The sequence below is a fragment of the Palaemon carinicauda genome, chromosome 11 (assembly GCF_036898095.1).
Source record: "Palaemon carinicauda isolate YSFRI2023 chromosome 11, ASM3689809v2, whole genome shotgun sequence".
NCBI classification, from domain to species: domain Eukaryota; kingdom Metazoa; phylum Arthropoda; class Malacostraca; order Decapoda; family Palaemonidae; genus Palaemon; species Palaemon carinicauda.
The window spans coordinates 2,216,301-2,240,948 of NC_090735.1; the positions used below are offsets into that span (position 1 = coordinate 2,216,301).

At 46.0% G+C, this 24,648-nt stretch overlaps 1 protein-coding gene across 2 annotated transcripts in view; it reads left to right on the top strand.

Moving 5' to 3' along the window:
* The window catches only part of LOC137649934 (protein HID1), a 91,006-nt gene that overhangs the window by 37,720 nt on the left and 28,638 nt on the right, over nt 1–24,648 (top strand). For both annotated transcript variants that reach the window (XM_068382880.1, XM_068382881.1), the window contains exons 9-12: nt 5,609–5,734; nt 6,632–6,736; nt 8,115–8,279; nt 16,165–16,401. In XM_068382880.1, coding sequence (XP_068238981.1) covers nt 5,609–5,734; nt 6,632–6,736; nt 8,115–8,279; nt 16,165–16,401 — 633 coding nt within the window. The remainder of the gene's footprint in view (nt 1–5,608; nt 5,735–6,631; nt 6,737–8,114; nt 8,280–16,164; nt 16,402–24,648) is intronic.

Consider the following 24,648-nt stretch of genomic DNA (forward strand, 5'->3'; position numbering starts at 1 on the left):
TCTCTTAGGTGCGAAATCAAGAGAGAAAGAGAGAGAGAGAGATAGAGACGGAGGGAGAGAGAGGAGAGAAAACGTTCCGTTCAAGCGGGTAACGTTGTTCTCGAGTTACTCTCGTCCCTAGTCGCTGTACGGGGAGGAAGGATAAAACGTTTTTAGTTTTTTATTCTCGTCCCCAGGCTATGTGCGGTGAGAGATTGAAAACGTAGTTTATATGAACTAGTGTTTAGTCTCTTTCCCAGCCACTGATTTTTTTTATCTTAAAATATGTTTTCTGTTTTATGCATTATACGACTGATTTCGCAATTACTACCTTTTAATGAAGGGTAGAATTGCGTGTTTCAGGTAGAAATCAGTAAAAGTTTCGATTTCAGTGAAATAAGTGCAAAACAGAAAATCGAAGTGATAAAGTGATATGCGCAAAGTGTTACAGTGTTGCGTCCGAGGGTTCGTCTGTTCGTGCCTGTCGTTCACCTAGTCCGGGACCTCTTGCATGCTCCCAAGCCCAGGGGAGAAGTAATGTCAAACGACCTATGGGTTCGAGAGGCCTTGATCAACGAACAGACGTTTTCCCTCTATGGTATCGGGTGTATCTTACCAAGATCTCCCCTACCATAAGACGAGAGAGACGTTGTTTCTCCTCGTCATCCGAAGGCTTTTCGCATAAGAAACCTGTCACAAGGTTTCGAAGCCCTTAAGCGAAAGTCAGTCCTTTCAGGACAGGTCCAGCGTCCTGGTTACAACCATTAGGACAGCTCTGACCCTATGCAGTCATCGGATAACTGCTCGCCGCCTAACAAAAGCGTAACACAGACTCCGAGAGTCTTTTTTTGTTGGCAAAGTGTTGCGGTCACAGACGTTACCCTCGTCTCTTACCACAACCATTTCCGTTGATCCTTAATGGGTTGTATGGCAAGACATGCAGTATATGCTTGCCTCCCTTATGGAAGACTATTCTGCCGATTAGTCCGTTGAGTCTAGCCGTTTATCTCATCGATATCCTGGCTTTCAGCCAACCTAACGTTCCTTTGTGCTTACTGTTGACGTTGGCGTAGCTTAGTCACGTCAGTCAGGTTGTTTAGAACCACACTCGATGCGGTCTCGTGTGGTTTTTCAGCCGCATTTGGACGTTAGGCCACTTGCTGATGCTCCTGTTGACGTTCAAGACGTTCACTAACAATCGGAGTTGACTTGTTTTGACGCTGTGCGTCAACCTCCGCATTCTAGAGTTGTTTTGACTGCTCAGTCTAGGCAGTCAAAGCAGTCTCGAGTGGACGCTGTGCGTCCTCACGCACCTGTTGTGGTTGACAGTTCAGTTGTTGACAGTTAACAGACTGTCAAGCAGTTACATGACGTTGCGTTCTGGTCCGCTACTAATGCACCAGTGAGTGTGGACTCTGCTTGTAAAGCATTGCCACCACGGTAGGTCTCTCCCTTGCTTGAGACTCAGCTTTTATCGGACAAGGTTCCTGTAGATGAGGAAGTTGCTGTTCCCCCTCCTACTGATATTCCCTTGAGGACTCTGTCAGATGGAGAGGAGCCTAAAGCTGCTTAGCCCCCTATGGACTTTAATTAAATCATGATGATTTTTTAAGGATCTTTGTCCGGATCTTTTTGTAACTGCTGCTCCTCGTTCGCCTAAACGTCAGAGCTTACACTAGGCCTAGCTACTTCGAAGCCGTTGTTTTTAAGCTAGTGCTCTCTCGCTCTCCTAGAGAGCTTTACGTTGGCTAGGCGACTGGTTTTTCACCAGGAGGAGTTTGGGGGATACAGCCTTTGCTTTCCCTTCTTTTAAACTGGTTTATAGAGCGAGAGTCTGATATGACACGAGAGAAGTTCTCGGCTTGGGAGTTCATGCCTCTGCCCAGATAGACTTCTCAATTCTCGTAGACTCTCCCTGGCGCCTGGCCAGGAGACGCTCCAAGTTTTTTACAGGTCAACTTCACAGCTGTTTTCGAGCCCTTGAAGTTTTGCTGTACAATTATGTCATGCATAACAAGGCTTTCAGGGATGGTAAGCGGTACCGCCTCAGTCGCTAACCCCGTCTGTTGCCGCACCTGCTCCCGTAGACCCTATATGGGCTTTGCTGCAAGACATGCAGTCCAAGCTTGCGTCCTTGATAGAGGACTTTAATGCGGAGAAGGTTGCTACCGAACCTTCTGGCCAACAACCTTCCAACCGGTCGGTTGTGCGCCCTGTTGACGCTGAGGTAACCTACTCGCGTCTGCCAGTTGAGGTGGTTCCTCCACCGATGCGACCCAGTGTGGGTTGCCAGCCGCACGTTGACGTTAAGCGACGCTCGGAGGTGGTTGTTGACGTTCAGGACGTTCAACAACCAGCAGAGGTGACTTGTTTTGACGCAGTGCGTCAACCTCAGCAACCCGGTAGGGTGTTGACTGCACAACCCAGACGGTCTAGACAGTCTCGGGTTGACGCTGTGCTTCCTCGCGCACCCATGGTTGTTGACAGTTCACAGACTGTGCAGCAGTTCCATGATGTTGCGTCCGGCTCCGTCACGCATGCACCAGTGCGACCGGACTCAGCGAGCCAGACGTTGCCCACTCCGTTGCCGTTTCCTCATCAGTTTTCGGATGAGGAACCCTCTGATGAGGACGTTGCTGAACAACAAGACGATCAGCCCCCAGAATAGATCAAGCCCTGCTATCCATCCAGAAGATGCTGAAGAAGGAACGCTGCTCAGTCAGGCTGTGGATGAGTCTGGTAGGGACGTTGTCATCCGTGGAACAATTTGTGTCACTAGGAAGACTACACCTCCGTCCTCTTCAATACCATCTAGCTTTTCACTGGAAAAAGGACAAGATGCTAGAAGCGGTCTCGATCCCGGTTTCCGAAAAGATAAAGTCTTGTCTGACTTGGTGGAAGGACAATATCAACCTAAGAGAGGGTCTTCCCCTGGCTGTTCAGACTCCCAACCACGTTCTCTTCTCGGACGCATCGGACGTGGGCTGGGGCGCGACACTAGACGGTCGGGAATGCTCAGGACTGTGGAACTCGAGTCAGAGGAGCATGCATTTCAACTGCAAGGAGCTGTTGGCAGTACATCTGGCCTTGAAAAGCTTCAAGTCTCTCCTTCGAGGCAAAGTGGTGGAAGTTAACTCGGACATCACCACGGCCTTGGCGTACATCTCCAAACAAGGAGGTACCCACTCACTGACGTTGTACGAGATCGCAAGGGACCTACTCATCTGGTCAAAAGGTCAAGACATCTCCCTAGTAACGAGGTTCATCCAAGGCGACTTGAACGTCATAGCAGATTGTCTCAGTCGGAAAGGGCAAGTAATTCCAACCGAATGGACCCTCCACAAGGATGTGTGAAAGAGACTTTGGGCCACTTGGGGTAAATCCATCCATAGATCTCTTTGCAACCTCGCTGACCAAGAGGCTTCCAATCTATTGCTCTCCAGTCCCGGACCCAGCAGCAATACATATAGATGCTTTCCTCCTAGATTGGTCACATCTGGATCTCTACGCATTCCCACCGTTCAAGATTGTCAACAAGGTACTGCAGAAGTTCGCCTCTCACGAAGGGACAAGGTTGACGTTAGTTGCTTCCCTCTGGCCCGCGAGAGAATGGTTCACCGAGATACTTCGATGGTTAGTAGACGTTCCCAGTAGTCTTCCTCTAAGGGTAGACCTTCTACGTCAGCCACACGTAAAGAAGGTACTCCAAAGCCTCCACGCTCTTCGTCTGACTGCCTTCAGACTATCGAAAGACTCTCGAGAGCTAGAGGCTTTTCGAAGGAAGCAGCCAGTGCGATTGCTAGAGCAAGGAGAGCGTCTTCCATTAGAGTCTACCAATCGAAGTGGGAAGTCTTCCGAGACTGGTGCAAGTCAGTTTCTGTATCCTCGACCAGTACCTCTGTAGCTCAAATAGCTGTTTTTCTCTTATACCTGAGAAAAGGACGATCCCTTTCAGCTCCCACTATCTAGGGCTACAGAAGCATGTTGGCATCGGTCTTCCGGCATAGAGGCTTAGATCTTTCCAAACATAAAGATCTGCAAGACCTCCTTAAGTCTTTTGAGACCACCAAGGAGCGTCGTTTGGCTACCCCTGGATGGAATTTAGACGTGGTACTAAGATTCTTCATGTCAGACAGGTTGGAGCCGTTACAATCAGCCTCCCTGAAAGATCTCACTCTTAAGACTCTTTTCCTGGTATGCTTAGCCTCGGCTAAAAGAGTCAGTGAGATTCATGCCTTCTGCAAGAACATCGGATTTTCGTCAGAAAAAGCCACTTGTTCGCTACAACTTGGTTTTCTAGCCAAAAATGAGCTGCCTTCTCGGCCTTGGCCTAAATCTTTCGATATCCCCAGCTTATCGGAGATCGTAGGCAATGAACTAGAAAGAGTCTTATGCCCTGTTAGAGCTCTTAAGTTCTATTTAAAGCGTACTAAACCTTTACAAGGCCAATCTGAAGCTTTATGGTGTTCAGTTAAGAAACCATCCTTGCCTATGTCAAAGAATGCTTGGTCAGACTTTATCAGATTGTTAATACGAGAAGCTCATTCACATCTGAGTGAGGAAGACCGAACTTTGCTTAAGGTGAAGACGCACGAAGTTAGAGCTGTAACAACTTCCGTGGCCTTTAAGCAAAATATATCTCTGCAAAGTATAATGGACGCAACCTATTGGAGAAGCAAGTCAGTGTTCGCGTCATTTTACTTGAAAGATGTCCAGTCTCTTTACAAGAACTGCTACACACTGGGACCATTCGTAGCAGCGAGTGCAGTAGTGGGTGAGGGCTCAACCACTACAATTCGCTAATTCCTTATCCTTTTAATCTGTCTCTTGAAATGTTGTTTTTTTATGGGTTGTCCGGAAGGCTAAGAAGCCTTTCGCATCCTGGTTGATTTGGCGGGTGGTCAAAGTCATTTCTTGAGAGCGCCTAGATTAGGGGTTTGATGAGGTCCTGTTGTATGGGTTGCAACCCTTGATACTTCAGATCCTAGGGGTCGATCAGCATCCTAAGAGGATCGCGAGGCTCCGTAAGGAAGACGTACTTAAAAGGCAGAGTAATTGTTCAAGTCGACTTCCTTACCAGGTACCTATTTATTTTGTTTTTGTTATTTTGATAACTTCTAAAATGAAATAAAAAACTCTTAGCTCATAAAAGTGTAAACATATATTACTGGTCTCTACCCACCATCCTGGGTGTGAATCAGCTATATAATCACCGGCTAAGTTAAATATTGAAAAATGTTATTTTGATTATAAAATAAATTTTTGAATATACTTACCCGGTGATTATAAATTAAATGACCCTCCCTTCCTCCCCAATAGAGACGCAGTGGGACGAGGAGAAAATTGAGTCTTTGTTTACATTGAGAGCTGGGTATCTGGTCGACAGATGGCGCTGTTGGGCACACCCGCAACCTGTGTAGCGATCGCTGGCGAGTTTTTCCGTAGAGTTGTCTGTCGAGCAACAGAGTTGCAGCTATATAATCACCGGGTAAGTATATTCAAAAATTTATTTTATAATCAAAATAACATTTTTTATAAGAATACATCTTTTTTTCTTTAGACATTTATTGATCACTATACTGTATATCTCTTTCTTTCTATGTCTTATCTACTGTAACTTTTTTCACAGCAAGGGTAGGACTTATGCATATTGGTGTTTTCATCCTATTACTACTCAGTGGAGAGAGAAACTTCGGAGTCCGTTTGAACAAACCTTACACAGCCTCTGTACCCATGGACATACCAGTGTTTACTGGTAAGTACCTTATTCAAGTCTGTAGATTACATGGAAAATGGTTTTTGTGAAAACAAATTTGGCAAGAGTTTAGGCTGTATGATAGCTAGTGTGAGCTTGGTCACATCATATACCGTATACTCAATTTTTTTTTTAATGAGGCGCATTTGTACTGACACAGGGGTGCCCTTTTAGCTCGGAAAAGTTTCCTGCTAGGTGGTTTGTTAGAATTATTTTGTCCAACCAATCAGATAGTAGGAAACTTTTCTGAGCAAAAATGGCACCCCTGAGAGTCAGTGCAAATATGCCTCAATTGAAAAAAATTGAGTTGAGTTACATTAGTAAATTCATAATTTTTATACATTTCTATTTGACTGTTTTTCATGAAATTTAGTGTAAGATATCAATTTAAATAATTTTATTCTGTATAATACCCAGCTAAGAGAATGATTAAAGATTTCTTTTGCGTAGTGAATGAATGTCTCAACTAACAAATACCGTGTCAAATATCTTGCAAGAAAACAGTAGCTGTATTGATAAAGAATATCTTTTTTAGATTTTCCATTTCTAGATTCTTTAACCCTTTTACCCCCAATGGACGTACCGGTACGTTTCACAAAACACATCCCCTTACCCCCATGGACATACAGCTACGTCCTTGCAAAAAACTATTTACATTTTTTTGCATATTTTTGATAACTTTATGAGAAACTTCAGGCATTTTCATAAAGAATGAGACCAACCTGACCTCTCTATGATGAAAATTAAGGCTGTTAGAGCAATTTAAAAAAAATATATTGCAAAATGTGCTTGAAAAAAAAAAACCTGGGGGTTAAGGGTTGGAAAGTTCCAAATAGCTTGGGGGTAAAAGGGTTAAGTTCATTGATTCTTCTACAGATAAATTTTTTTTTTTTCCAGGAACGCATGCAGATCTCATGATTATTGTGTTTCACAAAATCATCACTACGGGACATCAGCGTCTCCAACCCCTTTTTGACTGTCTTTTAACTATATTAGTTAATGGTAATGTTGCAGTTTTTCTTTAATTTTTAAACTATTATTTCAAACTTTTATATCTTTTGAGGGGAATTGTGAATTCAACTAGAGTTAGTTCTGAAAATTATAAGTTTATATGGAAATTCTAGATAACTGACTGCTGTATTCCTGGTTTTACCTCTGCCAACGAAGTTGGAAGGAGGATATGTTTTACCCCTTGTTTGTGTTTGTTTGTGAACAGCTTCCTGGCCACAATTTTAATCGTAGGGTAATGAAACATGCAGGGATTAACTGTTATGCAAAAAGCTGGAAATGATTAAATTTTTGAAGGTCACGGTCAAGGAAAATGTCCAATTCACGTTTGGACATCGTTGTCTCAGAGACTTCAAACCTGGTTCATATTTGAGTGCATGAAAATCCACGCCAATTAATACATGTTAAGGTCAAGGTGGACCAAAAGGTCGAGAAATAAGCTGCCTCGGCGGAGTTCTGTGCTCTACTAAGTGTCCCTCTGGTTCTTTTATTAGGAACTTAATATCATGGTGTCTTCTCCAATTTATTTAATTTGTATGGTTAGTGTAATTTGCTATTAGTAATGACCTAATATGTGTCTATGGGAAGATTCCGAACAATTCTTTAAGTAGATGGTGGGGGTTCATCATCATGTGGTATTTCATATTGAAATGCTTGGACTTGAAACCAAATTTTTTCGGATGATCAGGAACATTTGGATGTCTATAATTTATAGATTCTTGCATGAATGATAATTCTGTTGCATAAAAAGATATATACAGGACGTCCTCAGCTTACAAACATTCGAAGATACAAACAGAAATCCAACTGAAAATAAAGATAATATAAAGAAATTCAGTAATAAAGCAATATTATATCATTTAATGCAGTAAGTAGCTAGGTTGGTAGCGTCGCAGGCTTCTGTTTCAGAGGTCCCGAGTTCGCGTCCCCGCTAGAACGCGAATAATGTGAGACCTTCTACCGGGGGTTACTCCCCAGGGTGGCGCCTGGGGGGAGGTTAGAGGGGGCTAGTGATAGTCCCTGCTGGCTTATGGTCGCCTGAGGAGAATGATGTAGATCGTCTCAGGGGAGACCTAAAACCCACAACTTTAACTTTTTTAACTTTTTAAAACATCATATGTAATAAGTTGATATCTATTTCATATGAAACCCGACTATTTGTTGACATTTGTAGCTGGAAATCATAGGCATGGGATTCAGGTTAGGCCTAAATTTAACGAAATTCAACTTCACAAACAGTTTGACTTACACACAGTTTCTTGGAACCAATTAAGTTTGTAAGTTGAGGACCTTCTGTGTCGTACGGGTGTATTGTAATATTTTTATCACATTTCATTCAAACCAATGATTAATTGTACGTGTTGTATTTCAGTTTCACCGTACATCAAGACAATGTCGATGGTGACGGCAAACAAGCTCTTGCATCTGTTGGAAGCATTTTCAACTCCATGGTTCTTGTTTTCCGCACCTCATCATCACCATTTAGTATTTTTCCTTTTGGAAACGTTCAATAATATCATCCAGTATCAGTTTGATGGTGAGTCCTATTTTTTTTTTATAACGAAAACGAATAGTTCATGGTAAACGCTAGATATAATTTAAAATAGTTGGTCTCGTGAGAATTATTATGCTGGTTTTCCAGAACATTGCATCTTGTAGTTTATGCATTATGAAGTAATGATTTTACAATGAGTAATAATATAAAAGCTAATTTAATTTTTATCAATTCCTTTAGTTTCGTGTAATCATGATGCAGTTCTTAGGTTTACAGCATACAGTGTTAGACTGTAGTACAAATCTCTATTTAATCCATCCATTAGTGTCTGTAACATAATAGTCGTAATTATAGCATCAAGAGGGATAATGTTAACTTTTCAATATTTAACTTAGCCGGTGATTATATAGCTGCAACTCTGTTGCCCGACAGACAACTCTACGGTAAAAAATCGCCAGCGATCGCTACACAGGTTGCGGGTGTGCCCAGCAGCGCCATCTGTCGTCCAGATACCCAGTACTCAATGTAAACAAAGACTCAATTTTCTCTCTGTCGAGCTATCGACAAGACGTACTTACTCGCTGTTGCTAAACTGGAGTTTTTCACATCTATTTGGTGAAGTACTATATTCTAGTTTTGAGCTTTCGCTATGCAGGTGTTTTATCTTCATCTTAAATCTTGAACTCGTTTTGGATAGATTTAATTATGGTGACAAAGAGAGTATGGACTTTCTTTCACTTTTAAATGGCCGACCCTTCCCTTAGACGGAAGTGTGTTTAGGCTTTTAGTAATTATCTTATCACGTTATAGATCTATATATTTTATATCTCTCCGCCTTTATTAGGCCTCTTCGATTAACTTTCCATTTATTATAAACATATAAAAATAAATTTTAATGTTTTGTTTATATGCGACCTTTCCTGAGAGTAGGCGGTCCCAACTTGGAAACCGAAGTTAATCAACGTTGAGCCCTTTATATCGTAATTAGCTTTTAAAGAGCTAAGGATTTAAAACTTTTTAAATGTAATATTTTATGAAAGAATTTCTTTGATAGTCTTCGTACTGTTTTCAAAGATGAACTAACGTTTAGTTTATTTATGCTACGCAGTTGTTGACGTTCAGGACGTTCAACATGCGCTCTATCGTTACGATAGAGAGAGAGTGTATCACGGTTTCACTTTGCAGTAAGAGTAAATCGATTCTGACGTTTTGTTCATTCTTTCTTAGCTTAAATGTTTTAAATTCTATTTTAAAGGAACTTTTTATTTGAAAAACCTTTCAGTTTTTTCCTTTAGTCAAATAACATGTTTTTTTGACGAAATATAATTGGGCTCTTCTCTTAGGTGCGAAATCAAGAGAGAAAGAGTGAGAGAGATAGAGACGGAGGGAGAGAGAGGAGAGAAAACGTTCCGTTCAAGCGGGTAACGTTGTTCTCGAGTTACTCTCGTCCCTAGTCGCTGTACGGGGAGGAAGGATAAAACGTTTTTAGTTTTTTATTCTCGTCCCCAGGCTATGTGCGGTGAGAGATTGAAAACGTAGTTATATGAACTAGTGTTTAGTCTCTTTCCCAGCCACTGATTTTTTTATCTTTAAATATGTTTTCTGCTGGTATTAATGAGCTTGCATTATACGACTGATTTCGCAATTACTACCTTTTAATGAAGGGTAGAATTGCATGTTTCAGGTAGAAATCAGTAAAAGTTTCGATTTCAGTGAAATAAGTGCAAAACAGAAAATCGAAGTGATAAAGTGATATGCGCAAAGTGTTACAGTGTTGCGTCCGAGGGTTCGTCTGTTCGTGCCTGTCGTTCACCTAGTCCGGGACCTCTTGCATGCTCCCAAGCCCAGGGGAGAAGTAATGTCAAACGACTTATGGGTTCGAGAGGCCTTGATCAACGAACAGACGTTTTCCCTCTATGGTATCGGGTGTATCTTACCAAGATCTCCCCTACCATAAGACGAGAGAGACGTTGTTTCTCCTCGTCATCCGAAGGCTTTTCGCATAAGAAACCTGTCACAAGGTTTCGAAGCCCTTAAGCGAAAGTCAGTCCTTTCAGGACAGGTCCAGCGTCCTGATTACAACCATTAGGACAGCTCTGACCCTATGCAGTCATCGGATAACTGCTCGCCGCCTAACAAAAGCGTAACACAGACTCCGAGAGTCTTTTTTTGTTGGCAAAGTGTTGCGGTCACAGACGTTACCCTCGTCTCTTACCACAACCATTTCCGTTGATCCTTAATGGGTTGTATGGCAAGACATGCAGTATATGCTTGCCTCCCTTATGGAAGACTATTCTGCCGATTAGTCCGTTGAGTCTAGCCGTTTATCTCATCGATATCCTGGCTTTCAGCCAACCTAACGTTCCTTTGTGCTTACTGTTGACGTTGGCGTAGCTTAGTCACGTCAGTCAGGTTGTTTAGAACCACACTCGATGCGGTCTCGTGTGGTTTTTCAGCCGCATTTGGACGTTAGGCCACTTGCTGATGCTCCTGTTGACGTTCAAGACGTTCACTAACAATCGGAGTTGACTTGTTTTGACGTTGTGCGTCAACCTCCGCATTCTAGAGTTGTTTTGACTGCTCAGTCTAGGCAGTCAAAGCAGTCTCGAGTGGACGCTGTGCGTCCTCACGCACCTGTTGTGGTTGACAGTTCAGTTGTTGACAGTTCACAGACTGTCAAGCAGTTACATGATGTTGCGTTCTGGTCCGCTACTAATGCACCAGTGAGTGTGGACTCTGCTTGTAAAGCATTGCCACCACGGTAGGTCTCTCCCTTGCTTGAGACTCAGCTTTTATCAGACAAGGTTCCTGTAGATGAGGAAGTTGCTGTTCCCCCTCCTACTGATATTCCCTTGAGGACTCTGTCAGATGGAGAGGAGTCTAAAGCTGCTTAGCCCCCTATGGACTTTAATTAAATCATGATGATTTTTTTAAGGATCTTTGTCCGGATCTTTTTGTAACTGCTGCTCCTCGTTCGCCTAAACGTCAGAGCTTACACTAGGCCTAGCTACTTCGAAGCCGTTGTTTTTAAGCTAGTGCTCTCTCGCTCTCCTAGAGAGCTTTACGTTGGCTAGGCGACTGGTTTTTCACCAGGAGGAGTTTGGGGGATACAGCCTTTGCTTTCCCTTCTTTTAAACTGGTTTATAGAGCGAGAGTCTGATATGACACGAGAGAAGTTCTCGGCTTGGGAGTTCATGCCTCTGCCCAGATAGACTTCTCAATTCTCGTAGCCTCTCCCTGGCGCCTGGCCAGGAGACGCTCCAAGTTTTTTACAGGTCAACCTCACAGCTGTTTTCGAGCCTTTGAAGTTTTGCTGTACAATTATGTCATGCATAACAAGGCTTTCAGGGATGGTAAGCGGTACCTCAGTCGCTAACCCCGTCTGTTGCCGCACCTGCTCCCGTAGACCCTAAATGGGCTTTGCTGCAAGACATGCAGTCCAAGCTTGCGTCCTTGATAGAGGACTTTAATGCGGAGAAGGTTGCTACCGAACCTTCTGGCCAACAACCTTCCAACCGGTCGGTTGTGTGCCCTGTTGATGCTGAGGTAACCTACTCGCGTCTGCCAGTTGAGGTGGTTCCTCCACCGATGCGACCCAGTGTGGGTTGCCAGCCGCACGTTGACGTTAAGCGACGCTCGGAGGTGGTTGTTGACGTTCAGGACGTTCAACAACCAGCAGAGGTGAATTGTTTTGACGCAGTGCGTCAACCTCAGCAACCCGGTAGGGTGTTGACTGCAACCCAGACGGTCTAGACAGTCTCGGGTTGACGCTGTGCTTCCTCGCGCACCCATGGTTGTTGACAGTTCACAGACTGTGCAGCAGTTCCATGATGTTGTGTCCGGCTCCGTCACGCATGCACCAGTGCGACCGGACTCAGCGAGCCAGACGTTGCCCACTCCGTTGCCGTTTCCTCATCAGTTTTCGGATGAGGAACCCTCTGATGAGGACGTTGCTGAACAACAAGACGATCAGCCCCCAGAATAGATCAAGCCCTGCTATCCATCCAGAAGATGCTGAAGAAGGAATGCTGCTCAGTCAGGCTGTGGATGAGTCTGGTAGGGACGCTGTCATCCGTGGAACAATTTGTGTCACTAGGAAGACTACACCTCCGTCCTCTTCAATACCATCTAGCTTTTCATTGGAAAAAGGACAAGACGCTAGAAGCGGTCTCGATCCCGGTTTCCGAAAAGATAAAGTCTTGTCTGACTTGGTGGAAGGACAATATCAACCTAAGAGAGGGTCTTCCCCTGGCTGTTCAGACTCCCAACCACGTTCTCTTCTCGGACGCATCGGACGTGGGCTGGGGCGCGACACTAGACGGTCGGGAATGCTCAGGACTGTGGAACTCGAGTCAGAGGAGCATGCATATCAACTGCAAGGAGCTGTTGGCAGTACATCTGGCCTTGAAAAGCTTCAAGTCTCTCCTTCGAGGCAAAGTGGTGGAAGTTAACTCGGACATCACCACGGCCTTGGCGTACATCTCCAAACAAGGAGGTACCCACTCACTGACGTTGTACGAGATCGCAGGGACCTGCTCATCTGGTCAAAAGGTCAAGACATCTCCCTAGTAACGAGGTTCATCCAAGGCGACTTGAACGTCATAGCAGATTGTCTCAGTCGGAAAGGGCAAGTAATTCCAACCGAATGGACCCTCCACAAGGATGTGTGCAAGAGACTTTGGGCCACTTGGGGTATAACCATCCATAGATCTCTTTGCAACCTCGCTGACCAAGAGGCTTCCAATCTATTGCTCTCCAGTCCCGGACCCAGCAGCAATACATATAGATGCTTTCCTCCTAGATTGGTCACATCTGGATCTCTACGCATTCCCACCGTTCAAGATTGTCAACAAGGTACTGCAAAAGTTCGCCTCTCACGAAGGGACAAGGTTGACGTTAGTTGCTTCCCTCTGGCCCGCGAGAGAATGGTTCACCGAGATACTTCGATGGTTAGTAGACGTTCCCAGTAGTCTTCCTCTAAGGGTAGACCTTCTACGTCAGCCACACGTAAAGAAGGTACTCCAAAGCCTCCACGCTCTTCGTCTGATTGCCTTCAGACTATCGAAAGACTCTCGAGAGCTAGAGGCTTTTCGAAGGAAGCAGCCAGTGCGATTGCTAGAGCAAGGAGAGCGTCTTCCATTAGAGTCTACCAATCGAAGTGGGAAGTCTTCCGAGACTGGTGCAAGTCAGTTTCTGTATCCTCGACCAGTACCTCTGTAGCTCAAATAGCTGTTTTTCTCTTATACCTGAGAAAAGGACGATCCCTTTCAGCTCCCACTATCAAGGGCTACAGAAGCATGTTGGCATCAGTCTTCCGGCATAGAGGCTTAGATCTTTCCAAACATAAAGATCTGCAAGACCTCCTTAAGTCTTTTGAGACCACCAAGGAGCGTCGTTTGGCTACCCCTGGATGGAATTTAGACGTGGTACTAAGATTCTTCATGTCAGACAGGTTGGAGCCGTTACAATCAGCCTCCCTGAAAGATCTCACTCTTAAGACTCTTTTCCTGGTATGCTTAGCCTTGGCTAAAAGAGTCAGTGAGATTCATGCCTTCAGCAAGAACATCGGATTTTCGTCAGAAAAAGCCACTTGTTCGCTACAACTTGGTTTTCTAGCCAAAAATGAGCTGCCTTCTCGGCCTTGGCCTAAATCTTTCGATATCCCCAGCTTATCGGAGATCGTAGGCAATGAACTAGAAAGAGTCTTATGCCCTGTTAGAGCTCTTAAGTTCTATTTAAAGCGTACTAAACCTTTACAAGGCCAATCTGAAGCTTTATGGTGTTCAGTTAAGAAACCATCCTTGCCTATGTCAAAGAATGCTTGGTCAGACTTTATCAGATTGTTAATACGAGAAGCTCATTCACATCTGAGTGAGGAAGACCGAACTTTGCTTAAGGTGAAGACGCACGAAGTTAGAGCTGTAACAACTTCCGTGGCCTTTAAGCAAAATATATCTCTGCAAAGTATAATGGACGCAACCTATTGGAGAAGCAAGTCAGTGTTCGCGTCATTTTACTTGAAAGATGTCCAGTCTCTTTACAAGAACTGCTACACACTGGGACCATTCGTAGCAGCGAGTGCAGTAGTGGGTGAGGGCTCAACCACTACAATTCGCTAATTCCTTATCCTTTTAATCTGTCTCTTGAAATGTTGTTTTTTTATGGGTTTCCGGAGCCTTTCGCATCCTGGTTGATTTGGCGGGTGGTCAAAGTCATTTCTTGAGAGCGCCTAGATTAGGGGTTTGATGAGGTCCTGTTGTATGGGTTGCAACCCTTGATACTTCAGATCCTAGGGGTCGATCAGCATCCTAAGAGGATCGCGAGGCTCCGTAAGGAAGACGTACTTAAAAGGCAGAGTAATTGTTCAAGTCGACTTCCTTACCAGGTACCTATTTATTTTGTTTTTGTTATTTTGATAACTTCTAAAATGAAATAAAAAACTCTTAGCTCATAAAAGTGTAAACATATATTACTGGTCTCTACCCACCATCCTGGGTGTGAATCAGCTATATAATCACCGGCTAAGTTAAATATTGAAAAATGTTATTTTGATTATAAAATAAATTTTTGAATATACTTACCCGGTGATTATAAATTAAATGACCCTCCCTTCCTCCCCAATATAGACGCAGTGGGACGAGGAGAAAATTGAGTCTTTGTTTACATTGAGAGCTGGGTATCTGGTCGACAGATGGCGCTGTTGGGCACACCCGCAACCTGTGTAGCGATCGCTGGCGAGTTTTTCCGTAGAGTTGTCTGTCGAGCAACAGAGTTGCAGCTATATAATCACCGGGTAAGTATATTCAAAAATTTATTTTATAATCAAAATAACATTTTTTATAAGAATACATCTTTTTTTCTTTAGACATTTATTGATCACTATACTGTATATCTCTTTCTTTCTATGTCTTATCTACTGTAACTTTTTTCACAGCAAGGGTAGGACTTATGCATATTGGTGTTTTCATCCTATTACTAGGATTTTATTATCAAAATAACATTTTGACACTGAAAACTTCATTTCCCTTGACGACAACCTTGGCTTCCTACTGCTTGCTGGTAGAGGGTTCTGTTCCGTTGTCAAGGGCATTTATTGTTTGAAGCTAAAGTTTAGGAAAATTTTTTTATTTTATTTTTTCAATTTTATGGTTAGGTGTTGATTAAATTGGGCTTCTAGAGAAAGAAGCAATATGAACATCAGGTGAGTATAGGAATAAAAATTTTATTATTATAATTATAATTTTTTAACCTTTTATTTTTGTAATGATAATTCTCACCTCTTGGGAACAAATCCTTGGTGCCAGCAGTGTAACAGTAGGGATGTGACTCAATACTCAAGTCAACGTAATTTTTATCAAGAGCAAAATTTGTACAGATATCATATAAAACAAAAAACTGATATATTAATAATGATGATGATGCTAATGTAAAGTTTAGTTTAGTGATGTCTGGCAAATAAGTATTTTGAAAGGTATGTTGTAGAAAGTAAGTTTTTTTTGTGTGGTTTGAAATATATTATTTAATTGTAAGTTTGCTTTTTTATGCTCTGGGGTTCTATTTAGTTTTAAGAGATGCTTGTAGAGGTTCTGTAAAACAGTTTCAAGTTCTTTATTTCAAGGGTAATTGCACAAGAATCCTGAAATTCTTTTTTTCATGAAATTTTTGGCAAGGGAAATGTTAGCAGTACAGTATTAATTTTACTTTGTGCTAATTAGTGTAAGTAAATTTTACGCAATACAAAAGGGATTTTGATGAAGAAAAAATCTATTTCTGGGCGAGGGACCTGTGTCGCCCAGTGAAATGCTTCTTAAAGCACCATTTCTAAGGTATAAATACTGCTAAATATACCCGAGAAAAAAGTTGCATGGAATGCCAGGAATAAACCCAGAATTATATTTGTATATTACATTTTTCATATTTTCCCCAGGTAACAGCAATCTTGTATACACTATCATAAGAAAGAGACAAGTTTTCCATGCACTAGCCAATTTGCCAACGGACTGTGGGAGCATAAGCAAATCGTTGAACAGAAGAGGGAAGAGAACGCTTCTCAGACACCCGTCTACAGAATCTTCACGAAGCACTCCCAAAATCATGGAAGGAGCTCAGCCAGCCCAACCTGCTCAGCCTGGGACCAAAACTGCTACTCTAGCTGCTATGCCAGGTAATTAAGTGATGCTTTTTTTTATTACCAATATTTAGTTCATTGTTCTAAAAGTATTTATGTTCCTGCATAGTCTATAAACTTTTTATAATCTACATCTGATAGATTTTAATACTATATATCTTATTTGTTCCAACACGAATACTTACCTCGAACTACTTTCTTAGGAGTTACCTGTAACCTCCTCTCTACCGACCAGAGTTTTGTGTAGTGTACCCCCCACCCCATTTTCTATGGAGGCCTACCCCCGGCATTAAAGAATGTGCCCCGAGGGTAGGCTTATCGTAGGTCGATGTCCGCCCGGGTCAACAGCTTCAGTAAGTTCTCTGGTCGCGACGTGTCAACACGTCGCCCTCGTTCTCTATCGATCCTTTGTGTGCGTTCTGAGTGTCCCACGTGTTCCCCACGTGGTAACTTGTGTTTCCTGTGTACTTTTCCCGGGTGTTCCTGTGTGTTCACCCTCCACCCGTGTGCTTACCCAGTGTATTCCTTGATTCCCTTCGTGCTTGTGTCTTGCTTGTGTGCATTATGGAGCAAATCCGCCGTTGTCCGGGGCCTAGGGCCGGTAAATCGTGTGGAGCGTTCCTCTCCAAGCCTGAAGTGGACCCTCACTCCCTTTGCTCCTCCTGTAGGGGAAGGATTTGTTCGTCAGCAGATACGTGCCCCGAGTGTGTAGGTTGGAGTGATATCCAGTCGGTACGTTACGGTACTAAAAAGAGAAAATCGGCGAAACGTTCCCCCAGAAAAGCTAGCGTTACTTCGCCGCTACCATCACCCAGTGAGCGGTCTGACGGGGCCTCTGTTTCGCCGTCCACTACACAGAGTAGGGGCCGAGGTAAGTCTGTCGTGGAGAAGGAACAAAGCGGCCTTCCCCAAGAGTCTAGTGAAAGTGCAGTGCCGGTTGCGGGCCCTTCTAGGGCTAGTGAAGAACCCAGTAGTGCGTCCGGAGAGTCGGCCCTTGTGCTCGGGGGGCACGTGTCCTCCGATGACCCCTTGGGGTAGTAACGCGGTGTCTGTGTCTTCGCCGCCCTCGTGGGCCTGTGCTTCAGGGTCTTCGGTAGGCGGAGACACCCAGAATAAGTTACGGTCTTCGGGTAATGATGCCTTCGGTTGGAAGCTTCCGAAGACACCAGGTAGGTCCCCGTTACGAATGGAAGAGGGCCTGGACCCCTGGCTCCCTAGCATGGAGCGCCTTGAATCGTTCTCGGCCCCCCTCACGGAAGTCCCCGAAGATTTCCTTCAGCCGTCGACCTCGGGCACTCAACGCGCGAAGAAGTCCCCCGCAGTCCCCGCTACCGCCCGACATACGATAAGTACAGTGTCGTCGGGTTCGTCAGAAGATTATTTCTCGTCGGGGGAAGAAGTCAGGACAAAACACCGTCGTCGGAGAGAGCGGTCCAGGAGCAGGCGTTCCCGTTCTAGGTCGCGCTCCAGGTACAGTAGGAGGCGCTCCCGCTCCCCAGGGCGTAAGTACAAGAGGAGTAGGTCTCCTGATGGCGACTGGGTCTTCGTACCCCGGGAGTCAAGGGTGCCTTGTTCCCCGGACCGCCGGTCCAGAGAGTTCTCGCCAAGGATGCCGTCCTCCAAACACGACCTTGACCCTCGCAACCAAGCTCGCAGGAAGGACTCTACAGGAAGGCGTAAGTCTCGAAGCCTCTGGTTCACCCCGCCCAGCGGGGGGAAACGCGCTTCTTTTCGGGCGGCCTGGCCGAACCAGCCCAGCTGGTGCGGCCTTCGGGTCGGAAGGAACGGTTCCCGCTGTCGGGTCAGCCCCCGGGAACCGCGTCCTCGTCACCCAGAGCCCTTGAGCGGACGAGAGTCCCCGCTCAGTCGGCGATGCCTGCGTTAACCCAGGCCCCTGGTGCGGACGTCCCCGCCGATGAAGTCCAGTACCTCGGTAGGACGGCACCCCTGGCTCAAAGAACGAGACGTCCGGTCGGTGTGCCCGGTAACCCAGCTCCCCGGTCCCAAGCCGAGACCTCGGCTGACGGGAGGGAGGGTTCCCCAACGGAGGACTCGGCCTATAGGAGGGTGGTTGGCCTTATCAGGAGGCACCACAAGATTGAGGAACCTGCAGCTACGGACGAAGACTACTGGAGGTCAAGCCTGTTACGGATTATGCAGACCCCTACCCAACCTAAGACGTCTCTAGTGCTTCCTCTAGCCCGAGATCTGGTCCTAGGGCAAGAGTATGTGGACAAGGTGGTGGCTAGTAATGCCGAGACCCCCAAAACCCAGAGTTCCTCAAAATTGCTCCAGGGCCTCAAGACTCAGAGCAAAGTATATGTGCCAGAGGGGCGTCGCCCAGGCCCCTGTAAAGTGGAATCTTCCATTGACATCCTGAGTCAGGGCGTCTCAGAGGATAGAGCCTCTTCGGCCCCAGTTTGTTTCTCTCCATCGGAGGCCTCCATGATGGAAGAAATGTCAAGGGATCTAGTGAACGTCTCCTCTTGGCTGGACTGGTGGGCTTCCACCTTAGTAGGAGTACAAGCCTCGTTCGACCCCGCGGACCCTGACCAGCAGAGCCTCCTGAGGGAACTTATTACCTCTGGGGGTAAAACCTTAAAGTTTTTAACATACCAGTCGCTCGCCTTGACAGCTAACTGGGTACTCCGTAAGAGAGACACCGTACTGGCTAAGGTGTCCCGGAAGGTTCCAGACAGGGAAGCGCGGGCCATGAGGAGCTTACCCTTGTGGGGGGAGTCCTTGTTTCCCCTGAAAGAACTAGAGACCATCATGGAGAAGGTCTCGAAGAAGAAGGAGTCTTAACAACCCCAGGCCTACGCCTTCTAGGAGACCGCCCTACAAGAGGTCCGTCTCAGATAGTGCCGCGACGGCCCAGGCCTCTCCCAGCACGACGAGGAGAGAGGCTCCCTCTTCCTCCTGGTCCTCAGCGCCTCAGCTCCAGCTTCCTCAAGCTTCTTCAGATCAGGTTACTCTGCCTCAAGGAGAGGCCGTTCAGGCCGCTCCTCCAGGAGGAGATAGAGTGGGAGGCCCCCTATCCCCGCCCAAGCCTCGGGTTGGGGGATGCCTCAGACTACATTGGCAAGCATGGAAGGCTCACGGAGCGGAGCTTTGGACAGTGTCCGTACTAAAGGAGGGCTACAGACTACCGTTCTTAGCAGAACCACCCCCTCTTATCCCGGCCAGCCGGGCGGAATGGTTAGCTCCCAAAGACCCGTTGAAGAAGACCGCCCTTCAAGAGGAGGTGTCCTCCATGTTAGAGAAGGGCGCCATGGAAGAAATTCTTCTCCCAGGCCCGGGTTTCTACAGTCTGTTCCTAGTAGAAAAAGCGACGGGGGGGTGGAGACCGGTTATAGATCTGTCGGCTCTCAATAAGTTCATCAAGAAGACGGACTTCAAAATGGACACTCCGAAGTCAGTCCTGCTGTCCTTGAGGGAGAAAGATTACATGATGACCATAGACCTCAAGGACGCCTACTTCCAAATTCCGGTCCACCCCTCGAGTCGAAAGTTTCTCCGGGTGAAATGGGGTTCCCAGATCCTGCAATTCAAGACCCTTTGCTTCGGATTGTCAACAGCGCCCCAGGTGTTCACGAGAGTCTTCACGACTGTCTCAGTGTGGGCTCACGAACGAGGCATTCGCCTCATCCGATACCTGGACGACTGGTTGCTTCTTTCCTCCTCGAAGGACCTCTTGGAGGAACAAGGGATGAAACTCCTCCAGTTTTGCAAGGATCTGGGCATCGTAATCAACCCGGAAAAATCAAACCTATCCCCATCCGCCAGAATGAACTACTTGGGAATGACGTTAGATACCATTCTGGGAAAAGCCTTCCCTTCGGAGGACAGAATAAACAACCTCATGAATATCATTCAGCCGTTCTGTCGGGGCGCCCCAGGAGAGCGAAAGACTGGCAGAAACTGATAGGTCACCTGGTCTCATTGGAGAAACTAGTTCCCCAAGGGAGGGTAAGGCTCAGAGCCGTACAATGGAACCTGAAGAACCTCTGGTGCCAACTGGACTCACAACAAGTCCTAATCCCAGTTCTACCAAACACGAGACTCTCCCTGGAATGGTAGCATTGCCGGTCGAACTCCCTCAAGGGGATGCCCTTTGCGAGCGACCCCCCCGAGTTACTACTGTTCACAGACGCCTCCAACCAAGGGTGGGGAGCCCATCACCTCGACGAAACAGCACGAGGGACCTGGTTGGACGGGGAAAAGGAACTCCACATCAATGTCCTGGAGTTGAAGGCAGTCCAGAAGGCGTGCCTACACTTCGCAGATCTTCTAAAGGGAAACACTGTGGCGTTGATGTGCGACAACGCCACGGTAGTAGCATACATAAAGAAGCAAGGAGGCTTGAAGTCGAAGGAATTGTGCGATCTCACCATAAAAATTCTAGATTGGGCAGAAGAGAACCAAGTGGTGTTGTTAGTGAGGTTCATTCCCGGGAAGAAAAACGTGCTGGCCGACGGTCTCAGCAGAGTGGGCCAGATAGTAGGGACAGAATGGTCCCTTCTTCCAGAAGTAGCCAAGCTCATCATCCAACGTTGGGGTTCCCCGGTGATGGACCTCTTTGCAACAAAACTCAACGCCCAACTCCCCGTATATTGTTCTCCTCTACCAGACCCGAAAGCAGCCTTAGAAGACGCCTTTCAGCACAAGTGGGACAATCTAGACATGTACGCTTTTCCCCCTTTCACGTTGATAAGGCAGGTGCTCAACAGAGTAAGGACAGCCGAAACCTAAAGATGACTTTGGTAGCGCCCTGGTGGCCGGAGAGAGAGTGGTTCGCGGACCTAAAAGACCTGGCGAGTCAAACACCGTAGCCTCTGCCCGACAGGTCAGACCTTCTGCATCAACCTCATTTTCTCAGGCTCCACGACAACCCACTCTCCCTACGTCTTCACGCCTGGAGACTATCGAGCAGCTCCTGAAGAAAGAAGGATATTCTTCATCCACTGCTAAGAGAATGTCGCTATACCTGAGAAAGTCGTCAGCCGCGGTCTACCAGGCTAAGTGGGCCTCCTTCACGAAGTGGTGCTCTGAGAAGCACATTAAGCCTCTTAACGCCTCTGTCCCAGATATAGCAGATTTTCTGGTGTTTCTTAGAGACAAGATGGGAATGTCAATCCCAGCCATAAAAGGGGTTCGGGCCGCCTTAGGCTAAGTCTTCCTCCTGAAGGGCATCGACCTGAGGGCCTCGAGGCACATAGCGATGCTTGTCAAAAGTTTCGAGCAGTTCTGCCCCCCACAGGCGAGTAGGGTGCCCCAGTGGGACTTAGCCAAGGTCCTGAAGATGTTGTGTGGCCCCCCCTTTGAACCTTTGAAAGATATCGTGGACAGAGATCTCACTCTCAAGGCCGTCTTCTTGCTGGCCTTGGCGTCCGCTAAGAGAGTGGGTGAGATCCATGGGCTGTCATATGACGTTTCTCATTCAAAGGGGTGGAAAGAAGTATCCTTCAAGTTCGTCCCTTCTTTTGTGGCTAAGACTCAGAACCCAGCAGTCTGGGATCCGAGGTTCGAAGGTTTTTCAATACCTGCCATCCCTAGGACGAGTAATTCAGAGGATTTGAAATTATGCCCTGTACGGACCATTAGAAAATACCTTGAAAGAACGGCTCATCTCCGCCCAGGCATCAAGAGCCTCTTCGTATCCACGGGTATTTCTAAGAAGCAAGTGTCCAAGAACACCATTTCCTTCTGGTTGAGACAAGTTATTGCCAGAGCCTACAAGGAAGAAGGCATAGCAGTGCCAGGCACCCCCAGACCTCATGACATCAGAGGCCGGAGCACGTCCTTAGCCTTTGAGAAAAACATGGCAGTAGGTCAGATCCTGCGAGCAGGTACTTGGTCGAACCAGTCAACCTTTACTGCCCATTACCTCAAGGACTACTCGAGGAAGTCCTTAGACGGGTTTTCCATTGGAACAGTCATCTCCGCCCTCCAAGCGGTGTAACGGTAAAAGCCCCAGGCTCAATCACGGCTAGCAACTGGGAGACACAGGTGCGTTTTCCTTCCATCCTTCCCAGTTGCTTCCTAGCCTCATCGGGGAGTACCAACTTATACCATTGGATAACACATTCTTCACGGCTACGCTACTGGAGGCAACATCAGAAGAAGTTTTTTCAAAGGGTGAGTACTTAGACACTAACGTGAACTCTTTGTGTAGTTACCCTCTCATCCGTTTTCTAGTAGGTACCGTTATTCCTGAGCCTCTTGGCCTCCGCTTACCGGGTCAGGGGGTCAGAATAGCACTCCCGCCTCCTAAAGTGTAAGTCTCCTAAGAAAGTAGTTCGAGGTAAGTATTCGTGTTGGAACAAATAAAAAATTTTAAGTAATTTTTATTTTTCCTAACATACTTACCGAGAACTACTTTCGGGTAATGGCCCTCCCTTCCTTCCCCGAGTGCCTCTCTTCCCTTGCAAGCATTGTGCTAATCCAATAGAACTTACTGAAGCTGTTGACCCGGGTGGACATCGACCTACGATAAGCCTACCCTCGGGGCACATTCTTTAATGGCGGGTGTAGGCCTCCATAGAAAACGGGGTGGGGGGTACACTACACAAAACTCTGGTCGGTAGAGAGGAGGTTACAGGTAACTCCTAAGAAAGTAGTTCTTGGTAAGTATGTTAGGAAAAATAAAAATTAATTAAAATTTTTGATTTCTGTAACATTGGTAATAGTATATCTTGCTTTGATCTCATATATTGCTTTGTCTCTATGTGAAGTACAGACCAAATCATCGTCCTTCAGGTAGGGAATATGTTTTCACCATGAGCTGACGGCCGTTGAATAGGTCAACGAGACTGTTAAGCGACAAGTGAGATCGAGGCAGAGGAGCCCCGCCTCCCCCCCTGTCAAAAGTCTAAACATGCTTTCAGCTTTACCAAGCACATATATAATGTTGCTCTCGTAATCAAACTTCTCTTCTTTTTTTTTCAGGAAGTGAATGCTGGCTATTGATTTCTATAGTTGTGAAGCAAGAAACTCGTACATGCAAGGATGAACTTTATTTTGGGTTTTTTGTTAAACCGGATGTAGATCCACACACACTATGTGCTTCTTGCTAGGGGCATGATGTTTTCTATCATTCCCGTTTGACGAATGTAGATTGTGGGCTCCTATCCAGTGTCAGGCCTATGCTTTGAAATAGAGGAAGAGAGCTTTACTTCTTCCTTCTGCTCATTGAGTGCATCTGCTACCGCCTCTCCTGGGCTTTCGCTCTTAGCTCTGCCCCCAAGGAGTGTGTGTCAGGAGCAAGGCATTCTTTTCGGGTTCTGGTGGTGTGTATGGTTCCCCTAGTGTTTACTGCACCTCATCGGAGGTAGGAGGCTCTTCTCCGTTTGTGCATACCGCTGACAACAAGTGGGACCTAAGGAAGGTTTTAGCCTTCTTAGATCTTTCAGGTAGGCTCCCCAGTACCAGCATCTCCTTTGGTGAAGCTAAGGGTGAAGGCAAGGGTCAGCGTTTCCCTAGTCTCAATGACTCCTGCGATGTCTGCAGGGGTTCCACTCCTGGGGCTAGGGTGACCCCAGGACCAAATGACGCTTGCCGTGGTGCTGGGGGTTCCCTGTGCATCTCCCCTGACCTGGTCACTTCTTTGCCCCTCCTTTTCCTGTGCCTTCATCCCAACCAGGCTTCTGCTTCCCTGTAAGCGTGCCTACCCCGTTTCTGTGATAATGTTCCCCAGTGTTGTACTGTAGTTCCTGTTGAAACAACGTTGCCCACTCAGGGGAGTGTCGTTGTCTTTGCTCTCTCAGATTTCAACACCTCTGCTTGCATACTCTGAGATGAGGATTAGAAAGAGATAAAAACATGTATGTTCTTCTTCCTCCTCCTCTTCCTCTTCATTGTTGTCCTCTTCGACTTCCATCTGTCACTTCTTCAAAGAGGAAGTAGAGGAAGAAGTCGAAGAAGTCCAGTCTGCCATATTTGTAAGGAAAGGGCTCCTGTTGACACCCCCTCTCTTTGAGGTGATGAACAGCACCTGAGAGGCTCCTGGCCCTGTGTAGAGGGAGCCACTACCCTTTGTTTCACTGATGGATGAAGCCGAAGAGGCATGGGGCCGATGCTGTGTACATTTGAATGGATCTGACTGTGTGCAATCTCCTCAAGTATTGTAAGTGATTTCTACATTCTGATGTATGTTGGAAGAACAAGGGCATTTATACCATTTGCATATCAAGGAGAGCCTTCATTATCAATTTTAGATTGGGTATTTCACTGCTCCTGACAAATTAAAGGCATTTCTATAGCTAGCATAGAAAGATATTTGTA